Source organism: Pelodiscus sinensis, chromosome 7 (genome assembly GCF_049634645.1).
Source record: "Pelodiscus sinensis isolate JC-2024 chromosome 7, ASM4963464v1, whole genome shotgun sequence".
Classification (NCBI taxonomy): Eukaryota; Metazoa; Chordata; order Testudines; family Trionychidae; genus Pelodiscus; species Pelodiscus sinensis.
The window spans coordinates 31,994,904-32,009,770 of NC_134717.1; the positions used below are offsets into that span (position 1 = coordinate 31,994,904).

Sequence of the window (14,867 nt, forward strand, 5' to 3'; positions counted from 1 at the left end):
ACCATTCAGTGTCTGTAAGTATAACCTGTCCCCTCCCACCCCCCCCCCACCCCGCTCACATGCACATTTAACTCAGATGTATAGACAAACACAGATTTTTTCTGTCCAAATGTAGGCACACATATGTATGCAACTCAGCCTATACTTTCAACATTTTTCTTATTAGGTTCCTGTATTTATGGTTTCTCATTGTACCATGCAACAGACTCTATTACAGGCAGTCCCCGGGTTACGTACAAGATAGGGACTGTAGGTTTGTTCTTAAGTTGAATTTGTATGTAAGTCGGAACTGGTACAAATTGTAGGGGAAGCTCTAGCCAAACATTTCTCCAGAGATCAGTTTTATTCTCCCACACCTCACTTCCCTCAGTCCTTTATTCTCAAGCTGAGGTGTCTGCTGAGAAAAGCTGCTCCGCGTCTCCCTGGTCTGCTGGGGGGGGGGGGAGGAACGCTAGCTTCGCGTCTCCCTGGTCTGCTGGGGGGAAGCAGCTAGTGCGGGGTTGCCTCACCCCGTTTGTAAGTAGGGATCCGATTGAAGTCGGATCCATGTAACCCGGAGACTGCCTGTACTTATATAAAAAAAATAAAAAAAAAAGCTACATTACAGTCCTCCTTAAAAATGAAAGACTATTAAAGCTTAGATATCAATAGCTGTGCACTATTGTTCTATAGTCTCTTTTACATTCCTTTACTTTCCGGTCTTTTTAGAGCACTTGTGCAGAACAATCATCAAAAATGTAGAGCTTCGAACAATGATTCAGCAGTCTGCTGCAGTGAATTACACTTTGATTTTCTATCAAAATACAAAATTATCACATGAAGTAGGAATAACTGTCACTGTTCCACAACAGGGACTTTAAGTTTTAAATAGTGTAGCAATAATTTTACATTTCTTCATAAAGTCAGAACTTATAACTTCAATAAGTTCCAAAGGTACTTAGTTATTAGGAGGAAAAAAAAAAACCTTATTTATGGTCAGATTCACTGGCACACTCTCGTAACACAAAGAAGCTGCACATTTGGTTTATTCCTGCTTTGCAACACAAACAGTTACAGCACACAAGTAATCCTCTGGAACAGTTTTAACATATTGGCAGGATGGTCCGTGTTTGAAATGAAAAAGACCTATCTAGCCCTTCTTCTCAATGATAATTTGGTAGGCCCAATAGCTCAGTTTTATCCTTAATTCAGGTAACTTTTGTTAAAAAATGTAAGGCTACCTACCTGTTCCCAACCCATTTGCCTATTCCTGTTTTAGTGCCTTTTTTTTATCAACAAATCAAATAATCCAAACACCTTTCTTTTCCTCCTTAAAAATCTAATACAAATATATTAGATCAGGAAAACATGATACATGTAACGACCATTTGCTATGTTGTGTCTGTCTAGTACTGTATTGCTTTATTGCCTCTATTCTTAGTTTTTTAAAGCCCAGTTCTACAAAGACTCTAGAATTACTGCTGCCTTTAATTAAGCACATACCTATGTCTTCACAACATAGGCTATGTCTACACTACAAAGATAAATCAGAAAAAGAAATACATTTTGAAGTACGCAAATTGCGCATCATCTTCCAATTTACTTCTGAAAGAGGCCAAATTTCAGAAAAAAACCCTCTTCTGGAATATCCCTTCTACCTCATAAAACAAGGTTTACAGGGATGCCGAAAAAACACATCCACTTTTCTGACATTTTTTTCGAAAAAGCGGACATGTTCCTAGACATAGCCTTCTTGACCTTTGACTATATCACTGGGGCATGGATTTCATTTTAGCTTGACATACTATAGCACATGAAGTCCTACAGTACCTAACAACAGTAACACCTCTCTTTTTCTCTTTCATTAACGTTTGTGAAGAAGTCTGAAGATGAAAAGCAATATGCAACTCTAAAGAATGAGTATTCTCAGCAAACAGTCAGTAGCTTTTCCTTTCCTTACGCTGTTTTATTTTGTATAGTATGACAAGTCTAGCAAATGTAAAGATTTACTTACTTTTGATTCATAATCTCACCGCTATTATTTCTTTACCGAATTGTGACATTTGTTTATTTTATATAAGTTATTAGCATAATCCTCTCCTACTGTATGATGATGTACAACCAAATATCTATAGCTTTTAAAAACACATTAGCAAATAACTCATGCACTGCATATCTATCTTTTGTAATGGGTAGTAAATTGCTCGTACATACTAGATTCTAGTGTGTTACTGTGGCTGTTTCATACTGTCCTATCACTGAAATCAGGTTGTATCGCTGACACCACTGCCTTTGCGAGGATCACCCCATTGTACAAGGATTCTTTTGGCACAGAGTTAACCAGGGGGGCCAACAGCCATGTCAGGCCCCTTGGAAAGTGGAGAGAGCCAGCTCCATGCTTCTGGAAGGGGCAGAGCCTCAGGCGGAAAGGCTGGAGCTGAGAGCAGCCAGCTGTCAGTGCCACCCAGACTGCACCCCTTCCCAACCCTTAGAGCCGCCCCAAGCATACAGTGCAGCATACTGGCAGTGATTTAAAGTGCCTGGGGCTCCGGTCACTGCTGCTGTCACTACTGTGACAGTGACAGCTGGGAAGCCCAGGTCTTTTGGAATCACTGGACATGGGCATTTACCCTCTTTTCCTGCTCTCTCCCTGGCAGCAGGCCTGAAGTTCACACATTTTTACACATTCACCTTGTTTTTCTGTGTGGTTTTTTTTAACTAGAAAACAGAATACAGTCTCTGCCCTTGACCCTTAAATAGCCTCAGGCAGTAATTTCAACTGGATCTCAATCTCAAACATTCATGGCCTTAGGTAAAGTACAAGATTAATGGCTTCAGTGAAGTGAGTTAAATGAAAGGCCATTGCTGGTGTGTTAAAGAGGTGGCAAATAAATATGCATAAGTAAAGACCACTGAGGATGTGGAACAGAGAACAGAAGAGTGTTCATACTGTGACAGCTTGACAATATCTGGAATGAAATTTATTGAAATAAAACTAATTCAATAAAGTTTAACTTAACACATTTAGAGTTCATTGTATTGAAAATGCAATTGCATCTTACTGTGAAATTGTTTTAATTTTCATAGGAAGGATAAACAGGAGAATGCGGGGAGAGGACAAGGACATAATTGGACAAATTCACTCAGATTTTAGCATCTCCAGGGAAGCAAGACCCCTGGAAAGGTGAGTATACACTAATTCAAATTGAATTCCTTAGTCACCAACAGACAAAAAAAGGGTATTTGGATAAATAGCCTGGTTTTAAACTGGCCCCTTGCTTTCTTCCCATTCCAGAAAATGGACAGGACCCCTCATCAACAGAGGCCATTAAAAGCAGTGTTGTCAATATCAAACTAATAAATTGCAATACATGTCAGACATATTTTCTTTTCTCATTTTGAACTACACTGATTCCAAATTGTGGAGTAACTATAACCAAGATGCTCTTTTTTCTCTATGTTGAAAATTCTAAAATAATCTTCTTGGATAGGGGAATCTACCGAGATCTCCCAAAAACCTTTCTTTGACAAGGCATAGTATCATAGATGAATATCAAGATTCATATTGTAAATACAATGCTGTGTATATAAAGACAAAGACTAAATTTTCAACAGTAACTAGTCATTTTGGGTGTCATAATTCTTGGGCATCCAACTTGGAACTCCTAAAAAGGATGTCACCCTGGCTTTCAGCATATTGGTACTGAAACAGTCTCTGAAAATCTGACACTTCCTGCTTTGTGAGTGCCTAAAGTTGACCACCCTAAAAAAAAAATCGAAGTTACTAGTCACTTTTGAAAATATAAGCCACAAATGTGTATATAATAAATAATGTATCTTCAAGACTGGAAATCAATTATATGTAAATGTCTCCCATTACCTGTCTATCAGATAGATTGGAAACAGTTCTATGAGATGAAGGAATGAAAGTTGTTGCCTACACTAAAGTACAATGGAGCCAAAGGACTCAGTTATAAATTATGGAATCCTGTTCTAGCTGCAACATTTTGCAGTTCACACTAGTATAAAGCCTTTTTAATATGGTTTTGTTTGTACGTATAAACAAATTGGTCCAGAGAACTGTGTTAGTATTGGGTTCTACCATACAGTTAAAACTGGATTATAGACTGGGAATCACTGCATAATGGGAAATTAAACAACAACAATGTATGCTAAGTTGGGGGCAATTAAACAAATCAGATCAGGAGAGTTACTCATTCCTGCTTGTTGATCATCTATTCACTTTTTGGAGGGAGGGGAATTGTTTAATACCTTTCTTTATCTTTTGTTGCTTGTTCAATCATTAATTTCTTTAATTCTGCTAGACGCTGTAGATCTTTCTCTTCCATATCTTGCCACTTGCGTTGTTTTTCAGCCCAGTATTTTCTCACCTGCAATTTGCATGAATGAACAAAACACTTACAAAACAAAGAAACAGGCCAGCAAGGCAAGGATCATGACAGGGAAAGCCTGACATCTTGAGTTTTATAATAATATGTAAGTTTTAGAATAGCATATTTGCCTATGTTGACAGGAAACATTCACAAGCTACTCTCAAAACATGAAGCTGCAGAAATTTCTTTTAAGATTTAGTAGGTGCAAAAGTGAGCTTTGTGGAACCCCTATTTATAAACAGAAAAATTAACTGGTGTGTTTCCTGCAGTCCTTTCTTCTTCCATCCTAAACAGCAATTCCAGGCAGCATTATTGCTCTCCTACCAGTGGGCAAGGAAACAAAGTACTCACAACCTGGGAATGGGGTGCTCTGATTGCTATCAGAAGTAACTCTAAGTTGCAGTCATCCATGGGAGAAGCAAGGAATATCAGATGAGAGCTATCACAAATAGAATTAGCAGTGTGTAATTTTTAAAAATTACTATAGCCCTTTTCATCCGATCTACCCAGCAATAGCAATTACAGAAAGCAGACATCCCATGAAACAATCAGAGAAGTTAGATGGGCTTTCTTCAGCTGCTTGGAGTGTCAGACATGTCCTCATTGACACTGCTTTGGAACAGATACATTTGCAAATTTAGGTACAGAACTGGAATTTCAATGGTGCTGAAAATTAGCATGCTTTTTACTGAATGAAGACAAGTTCCGTATAAGCTTAAAAGCTTGCCTCTTTTACCAAGAGAAGTTGGTCCAATAAAAGATATTACTTTACTCCCCTCCCCCATGTCTCTTTGAACAGCATTTAGTAATTCTGGATATATTATTTTGTCCTAGTCAAAGGCTAACAGGATAATAATGTCTGATCCACAGAGGTGTTAGTAGACCATAGTCTGTTGTTGCATTAACACTTGAGACCAGTGGTTTGAAAAATCAGTATATTTTTCATTTGCAAATCCCTACAATTTTCAAATCTTAGACATAGTATGTAGACCCCTGAAACCACCGTTCTATGGTAACAATAATCTTGAAAACCACTGTTCAATAGCAACAACTACCTTCTGCGTATGCCTTTGACATATGCTGAAATTAAAATTGTAAATATGAATCAACAATTTAATGAAGGAAAACTTTAACTCGTAACATCTTTATAAAACAAAAGGATAATCAAAATAAAGAGTGCATTTAAAACATAATAAAAGTATGAAAATACAGAGTTAAGGAATCCAAAATAACTTTAGCTTTGTCCTCTCATCCACTTCACTGTGAGAACTCTCCATGTAAAATTTATATATATCTGTATATCTATTTAATCTTATATTCTGAGACTTCATGAGATTCATCAGCAAAAGGGAGTTTTGCTATGGACTTCAGTGCAAGAAAGAGCTAAGTTCTGTGTTTTTAAAGAACTCCATAAAAGAAATACACGAAATAACTCCAGTCATGGATCTTAGGAGCTCCACAGAATTTCCCTAAAACTTGGTTCACAAACTTTTAGTTACTATAGAATTTTTAAAGCCCTTATAACTAAAACATTTGAAATTAATTTTATTCATTTAGAACTATATCCAGTCCCCAAATAAAAAAGGAATAAATCTCAAAATTCACCACTTCCCATGCCCAATCCCTAGTGAGGAGAGCACTTACTTAAAAAAGGAAAGTGTTTAGGTGACCATTCCTTGCAACAGAACCTCTATGAAATGGCAATAAAGGTAATAAATTACCTGTTACGGAAACATACTAGTTTCAGGCTTTTGTAGGAGACTCCAGTTTGCAATGACAGTCACAACATCATTCCCTTCAAAATGAGCTATTACATCTCAATAAGCAATCCTTTAGTTTAGAGGCTGTGGTTCAGAAAAAGTGATTTCCAGAAAATGTTGATATTTCGCTAATCCCAGTTTCCCACACAAAAGGGTTACAATTTAAACAACAAACCATAACTTTATTTAGGGCATTTTATATGCACAATACAAAACCAAGGACAACTATACAACTCTGGTTATTATAGTATTTGTATTAATTACTTGACATACTTATAATTATTATTAAATAAAATCTCTCCTTATTTCATTAATGTCCTTGAATTCCACAGACCTGCCTAAGGAAAAAAAAATCCTCATGAAATGTAATTAGGGTCAATGGTATATTTTTGAAAATATAATATTTGAACATGAAAAAAATCTGGGACTAGTTCATTGTAATATATATGACTACACTGTGCAATATACACTGTATTGAGTGTGTCAAGTAAGAATACATGGATTTAATATCATTTTACCAGTTCTTCACGGTGTGGGAACATTCAACGTATCAACGGAAGTACAATCGGTGTAGTAAGCAGACATATTTTATAACCTTGTGGATCACGGACAGTTTTGCTACCATGTGGCATGTTTACCAACAAAAACACGCCGTCAACAATGAAGGGAGCCTCCCTTCAGGATCCAGCATTGAAAGACATCTGCAACATAGGATATCAATACCATCAGATAGTGGATGTGCTCTATTTCAGTACACATTGAACCTCTAAACCAGGACTCCCTGGTTTGGCAACATTCTGGTTCTGGAACATCCATAAAGGACCATAAGAGTCCCAAAGGAGGGCTAGCAGCTGGGCTCTCCACAGCTGGGCTGCCCTGCATGCTGCAAAGGGGCTGCCCGGCAGAACCAGGAGTCAGTGCATCTCAGCTATGCTGTGCGGAGGGACCAGGAGCTGGGTTGCAGCTGGGCTGCCTGGCACAGCAGGGAAGGAAAGAGGGACAGACAGAGCAGCGAGGCCAGCAGCTGGTCCAGGGTTGGGGGGCTGGTAGCAAGGGAACCAGATATGACCTCCCCTGATCTGGCAAAATCCCTCATCTGGAACTGGTCAGGTCCCAAGAGTGTTGGACCAGGGAGGTCCAACTTGTATAAATGCTGAACAGTTTTGTTTAGCTGTATGTACTTGGTTCATAGGAGGAGTGAAGATTGCTCCATGATCCAGGTAGCTATATAGAAGTGACATTACCAATGAATTACAATTGAATCCTTTCTTCCCTCCCCCACTTCTTTTCCTGTTACACTGTGGTTTTATGCCCACCTGCCACTGTGCAACACCACCTAAGTAAAAACTGATAGGAAAAACAAACTAAAACATATTAATCAACAGTTGAAAAATTTCAAATAAAACCAAAGCAAAACTAGACTGTAACTAAAAATGTGATGCAACCTACCCAATAATTCAACCACTTCTTGTGTGATATCGGAGAAAATAAAAACAAGATGGCCAAGGGCACCAGAGAGTAGTCAGATCACCCTGAAATGTCAATTGAAATTTCTTCACATTGCATCCTAAACTAGTGGTAAACTACGAATACTAAAGAGGCATTCTGCTGGCAGGGAATCAGAAAGCAAATACAATTTTTATAATGGCTGCATATAGTATACTCATTTACCCCCACACAGGCCATTTTTACTGGCAAAGTGCTCCTAGTGTGAACACAACTGTACCAGCAAAGCTGTACAGTAAACTTCCGATAATCCGGCACCTTTAGGACCCAGGGGGTGGCAGATTATCAGATTTGCCGGACTATCAGAAGGGGGGCTATGAGGGGTCTGGGGTGGGGTGGGGGAGATGCCACCCCAGACCCCTCATAGCCCCCCCTTCCGATAGTCCGGCCCTGCTCCAGGGGTCCCTGATTCAGCCGCTGCTGGTCAGTTTCAGCAGCGACTGAATCGAGGACGCCTGCAGCAGAGCAGCCGGCATGCTGCCGGGTTGGTCCAGTAGCGCCGACCCTTGTTGCAGCGAGACCAACCTGGCAGCACCCCAGCTGCTCTTGGGGACGCCTGGGGCAGAGCAGCTGGACTGCTGCCGGGTTGGTCCCGCAGCGCCGCTCCTCAAAGCTACTGGACCAACCTGGCAGCACCCCAGCTGCTCTGCCCCAGGTATCCCAAGTCAGCTGCTGCTGATACTGATCAGCAGCTGACTCCAAGAAGCCCGAGGCAGAGCTGCTCTGCCCCGGGCTTCCTGGAGGCAGCAGCTGGTCAGTTTCAACAGCGGCTGAATCCAGATGCCTGGGGCAGAGCAGCTGGGGCGCTGCCGGGTTGGTCTGGTAGCGCCAACCCTTAGCGCTGCGAGACCAACCCAGCAGCACCCCAGCTGCTCTGCCCCAAGTGTCCCCAGTTTCAGCAGCAGCTGACTTGATCAGGGACTGACTCCAGGAAGCCCGGGGCAGAGCAGCTCTGCCTCAGGCTTCCTGGAGTCAGCCGCTAGTCAGTTTCAGCAGCGGCTGAATCGGGGACAGCTGGGGCGCTGCCGGGTTGGGTTCTGCAGCCCCGAGGGGCAGCGTTATGGGACCAACCCGGCAGCGCCCCAGCTGCTCTGCCCTAGGCGTCCCTGTTTCAGCCGCTGGTCAGTTTTAGCAGCGGCTGAATCGGGGAACCTGGGGGCAGAGTAGCTCCAATGGTCCAGCTGCCTGGAGCACTTCCGGGTTCCTGATGATGCCGGACCATCAGGAGTACCGGACCATCAGGAGTTTTACTGTACTTTGTACTGGTATAGTAAAAACCATTCCTCATAAGTGGAAAAATTGGTATAAATACAGCTTTGCATCTATACTAGGAGCTTCTTCTGATGTCAGTCAGGGATCATGGCTTTTAATCGCTGTAACCAACAATTATGCTGGCAGAAGTCTGTAATTTAAAAAGACTAAACCAATACCTAGAAACAATAATAACCTAGCCTCTGGGAACAAATATCAGAAAACATCTGCCAGATCCAATATGAAAGAAAGCAGGAACCTCACAGTCTAAGGAATCTTGAAAAAATTCCACTTGTACATTTTTGATATATGCTTAAAATAATAATGACTAGAACATGCCTACATAGTGTATACATAATCCTGTCTCATTGAAGTCAAAGGCAAAACTTATATGGATTTCAACAGGACCAGGATTTGGCTCAAAGTGTATATTTTAAATACTTTTAAATATGACCTCATAACCACAGCTGAAAATGATAAGTTCCCAAAATAAAAGAAAAAGTTTGCAAGGATATGAGATGAGAGAGAAAATATTTTTTCAGGTGCTTTCGTCCCCTTGTTACACTAACTACATTCCAGTCTCTTTAGTCATTACATTCAATCAATTTTTACAGGTAGTGTGACAGAAAGAACAGGGTCTGGGAATAATTTATATTTAATAGCAATGGAAAATTGATGAGGGAATTGAAGAGACAAATCCATACTACCTCTGTAACCAGCTATGAAGGAAACTAGATACATGTTGTATGTGAGCACAAAAGGATTACTCGTTTTCATGCAAATCAAGTCCATCACCACCTCAACAGATGAGGCCCAGTCTAAAAGAAAGGGGAGACCTAAGGTGCACCTGGAGATCTGAAAGTGTAAAAATCTTCCAGGAGTAGAGTCCATATGGGACACAAAGACTGGCACTTTCCTATAAGTGGTACTCTTATTCAAATACTCCTGTGTGGAATTGTTGCTATAGCCACACAGACATGATAATGAACTGTAGATAAGAGATGGGGAAACATCTTTGGACACAATAGAGAAAGGCTATGTTAGGGCTAAAGAGGTGTTGATAAGATGACTTTCTAAAGACCTAGAATTAGCTTTCCTTTTCTCTTAGATAAACTAAAGGATTCCTACTTCACTCAATTTCATAAATCCCTCACCCTAAGATGGTAAAACAAATAGATGGTATCATGAGCTTTAGTGGCACAACCCACTTCTTCACAAAGTGTGCCCATGAAAGTTCGTGATACCATCTGCATGTTTTGTTAGTGCTACCATACTATTTGTTGTTTTTTAAGTTTGTCCTGTACCGACTAACTCCGCTACCCCTGTGAAGTTTTCAAACATAGAGGTAGAGAAGAAAAAGGCATTTGGTTACAGGAGCTTAACTCCCCCATTCATGTTCTTAGTCAGAATGGGAATTACCAGAATTTATGGTCATTCCCATTAAATTATGTTACAAAGAGTTCCGAAAGGTAAATACAGGAGAGAACTCTAAGGACCAAGAAAAAAAACTATTTTTTCATTTTTCAGCCTTCTCCACAAGCTGATCAACTGTAAACACAAATCCTCCTTGTGGACTAGGGTACATGGACTACACTAAACTGTGCAAATATGCAACATGGAAATATTCTGTTTTGAAACAATTCTGCCTGTCTGATTTCCTCCTCATACATTAAATCATTGCTCTCAATAAATGTATAATAAAAACCTACACTTCAGTGGTCAATCCTACAAGCACATCAGCAGCAACAGTATCATATCTTAGAAATTAATAGAACAACTTACATGAGTAAAGTTATTCATGTGCTGAAGTGTTTGCAGCATCAATCCATAAATATTAATTTGTTCCTTCTGTTTATTCCTGATTTGAAATAATAATTATGTATCTTTAATATAAATTCCACAGAAACCAGATGTGGTGTTAGTCTCTTGAGTTTAAGATTTCAAAATAAGAAATGTAAAAAAAGGTAAATTTTCAAAACCAAAAGCTTCCTATTTTTTGTATAAATTACATTAATAATAAAAGCTAGTATACAGAAGTACAGCTAATATGTGACATATAAGCAGAAGTTTCTATAAGTAGTAAAAAAACTTATTCTGCAAAGTTTCCCCACAAAGTACAGTTTGGACTTTAGTTAGAACAATGTTATTTGCCAACAGAGACAAGGTAGGTGAGGTAATATATTTTATTGGACCAGTTTCTGTTGGAGAGAGAAAAACTTTCCAAGTTACACAAAGCTCTGCTTCAGATCTGGGAAATGTACTCAGAAGATATGTTTACCCTGCAGTTAGAAATTGGTGGCTGGCCTCTGCCAGCTGACTTGGACTCCAGGAACTCAGACTAATTTAGGGTATGTATGTTTACAGACTCTACACTACACAGCTTTTAGCAACATGGCTGTATCAAGCAAGCCGTGTGGCTAAAAAAGTCAGGCAGTACAAACACTTATTTGTTGGCACTTTTGCCTACAAAAAACTTCCACCCCCTATTAGCAGTGTTTGGTTTCTCAGCAGGAGAGCTAGTACTTGCTGAGGCAAAGCTTTTGTCATAGTGGGAGGGAGGGAGGAAGATTTAAGCACTTGTGAATGGCAAAAGCTTTGTCGTTCAATTGTCATTGTAAACTAAGACTTAGAGGCTGTTTCACTGCAGTGTAGACACTGAGGCAAGGGCTGCAGCCCAGGCTCTAGGAGCCTGTGAGGTAGGAGGGTCCCAGGGTTTGGGCTGCAAGGACATCTAGAATGTAATGAAACAGCCTTAGCCAGAGCTTTGGGAGCTTGAGTCAGTTGGCAAGACCCAGGCACTCAGTGGCTAAACGCAGTGTAAACATACTTAAGATTGACGAGGAGTCCTGTGGCACCTTATAGACTAACTGAAGTGTAGGAGCATAAGCTTTCGTGGGCAAAGACCCACTTCGTCAGATGCAAGCTTTGCCCACGAAAGCTTATGCTCCTACACTTCAGTTAGTCTATAAGGTGCCACAGGACTCCTCGTCGCTTTTGCAGATTCAGACTAACACGGCTACCCCTCTGATACCTGATACTTAAGATTGTCACAGAAGGATACAAGGTGGAACAGATTATTCAGCATCAGTAATTTACACATATTTCAAGGGACCATGAAAAATAAAGTGGCCTGTTAACACCTCTCCAAGTGAAGGGGAGGGGCGAAAGCTGGGGAGAGGTGAGAGGTGGTTAACTGGATTACAGTTTGTTGTAATAAACCTTCATTCCATGCTTCTACACAGTCCATGATTGTTAGTGTCTAGAGAAGTTATGAATTAAAGCTCCCAGGCTCATCTCTTGAAAGTGCTGTGCACGTTTCCTTTGAGGAAACCTTGACCGAGAGGTGTTAATTGGCTACTTCACCTTGAAATATGTATTAACAACTTATGCTAAAAAAATCTGTTGCACCTTTACTTAGCTGTGACACTCTGAATACATTTTGCAGATGTGAAGAAGAGCTCTGTATAAACTCAAAAGCTACTCTCTGTCACTAACAGTAGTCCAATAAAATATAGTACCTCACCATCTTGTCTAACATCCCAGGATCAATAAGGCTACTACATTGCATGTACATCCCAGTCAGTCAAATGACTGCTTTGAAAGGTGGATATATAGATGTCTGTTGCCATGAAAGAGGTACTATTATGTGCACCTGTTCTTGGAAGCCTATTTGTAAGTTCCCTGTGCAGTTCTAAGTGCAATGTGCTACACTGTAGCCAATATATTGTGAGGCTCATTTGCTGCAATGCAGCATATCTTGCTGCAGTTTTGCTCACTTAAGAAGTCTTTGGCATATTATTCAACAGCATAAATCTGTAAGACAGAAATGCAGTAGTTTCTCTGCACAGATTTTCCTTATAACTGTGTGGAAGCCACAAAATATATTCCTATATTAGTTTAGAAAAATAATAAAGTAGCACAATTACCATTCAAGTACATACAGCTTTAAAACTAAAACAGGTTTTGGCAAAATTCCACCAACCACTTACTAATCTCTGTACTAATACCAAAAAGACTATTTACAATAATATAATGGATAGAGATTACTTAAAGCTTTTAAAAACCATTAGATAGTAAATCATTCAAATACCACATTTCCCATACTTTTTCTTTATCCTCTGCTCTCTGAATCATTTCCTTTTCTTTCTGTATCTTTTCTTTTTCATCTTCTTTTTCTTTTCTTCTGGCAGCTATTGCAGCTTCCAATCTGGCTGTCTCCTGCTGGTGTGCTCTCCACTGTAGAACCTGAAGTGAGATTCCCATAACACAGTAAGTGTAACATTGTGGCCATGAAAACTGAATATAGTGAAGAAACATGAATAATCTGTTTATCAGGTTTTCTGATTCAAACAACAATGTACTGTTATTTAAAAAACATTACTTCCACTTACTAAAAAGTCAGTCCTTCTCCATTCATTGGTGTACTATTTAAGAAAAAAATCCACCATGAAAAGTTAGAGACTAAATGAGACTTGACCTCCTAAATGCCTCAGTCACTTTTGAAAACGTGCTTGAGAATCTTATGTCATATAGGTGCTTTAAAAATATTACTCCTTCTCTTACACGGTATATTCACCTTTTAATTTTACTATTTACCACACATTATTTTAAATAATTATATTACAGCGGCTACTTCTACTACTACTACTGGTACACTGACCATATGTCCCGGATTTTCCGAGACAGTCCCGATTTTAAATCTCCTGTCCTGGTGTCTCCATAAAGGAGTGAAATGTCCTGGAAATCGGAAGGTGGGGGTGAAAACCCCAAGACTCCCTGCTGGATGCGGCTTGCGAGGACAAAATGCACTTCCATTTCCCTTCCCCCAACTGGGGGAACAGCCTCGCAGCACTTCCTGGAGTCTTTCCCCTTTGCTCCCATTGGTCAGAATCTGGCCAATGGTAACAAAGGGGAAAGCCTTGAGAAAGTGCCTGTGGGGGGCAGAAGAGAAAGGGCAGTGCATGGAATCTGGCCAATAGAAGCATCCTCTGCCAATTCCTCCCCTCCCTTCCTGAAAGATGCAAATGCAGGGGCCACACTGCTCAGAGGCCTGGTGCCATCTGACCCCCAAGGTCCTGGGACCTGTGCTCCTGAGGAGGCTAAGTGTGAATGGCCCAGAAGCACTGAAGGGGGAAGAGGCATTTTCCCACAGCAAAGGTACAGGAACCTTTGCTGCATTCCCAGAACTCAGCTGCGTGTGAAACCTGCCTCAGGGAGTGGCAGAGACCCACACCCAGGACAGTCCTCAGGCAACCAGGGCCCATCCACAGTGGAACCAGGAGCAAAGCCTTGCAGCAAAGGCAGGGACTGGGACGTGTCTGTGCAGGACAGACCGGGTGCAATGCTAGTTCGCTTTGAGTCTGGGGGTCTCCAGGCCAGGGGCCAGCTGGGGAGCAAGGCTAGAAAGTGGTGTTGCAGAGGAGGTTTGTGGGGAGAGGACCCTGGAAATTCCCTCTTCTGCCTTCCAAAGCCTTGTTCTGCCCGGCAGGGGGTCCCGGCCCTGGCTGGGGCAGGTGGCAAAGACCCTCACAGCCACTTGAAATGTCCTGAGTGTGGAGCCCCCATGATCTCTCAGCCCCCTACTAGAACCACAGCGCCCAGAGCTATCAGCCGAGGGGCTCAGCAAAGCCACCCAGAGGATCGCACTGGTCTGTACTAGTGACCAGTGCCTGCCTTGGAAGAAGGCAGAGATTTGAGAAACACTGCTGCAGATCTAGGAACAAAAACAGTTTAAAGCTATTTTGTCTTCAAACAAATGAAGCCTTACATTCCTTTCTCAATTATCACAGCAATGTTTCTTTATAATGGAGAAAAAGGCTGCATAATTTCCTATACTGAAATCTACTCATTTTAAAGGTAGCTTAGAATACATACATAAGCACTTGAGGTAAAACTAAATTATGTAAAAAGTTGCATTTGTGCAAGGCCAAGGAAAAACTTGCTCATTACAGATGCCAAGCAAAAATCACCAGTTTTA

General features: G+C 40.8%; 1 protein-coding gene across 4 annotated transcripts in view; it reads right to left on the reverse strand.

The window, feature by feature from the left end:
- CCDC148 (coiled-coil domain containing 148) overlaps positions 1-14,867 on the reverse strand; it is a 137,502-nt gene that overhangs the window by 16,685 nt on the left and 105,950 nt on the right. For all 4 annotated transcript variants that reach the window (XM_025186537.2, XM_075933433.1, XM_075933434.1 and 1 more), the window contains 2 exons: positions 12,995-13,135; positions 4,252-4,370 (listed from right to left, as the gene is read on the reverse strand). In XM_025186537.2, the coding sequence (XP_025042322.2) occupies positions 4,252-4,370; positions 12,995-13,135 (260 nt within the window). The remainder of the gene's footprint in view (positions 1-4,251; positions 4,371-12,994; positions 13,136-14,867) is intronic.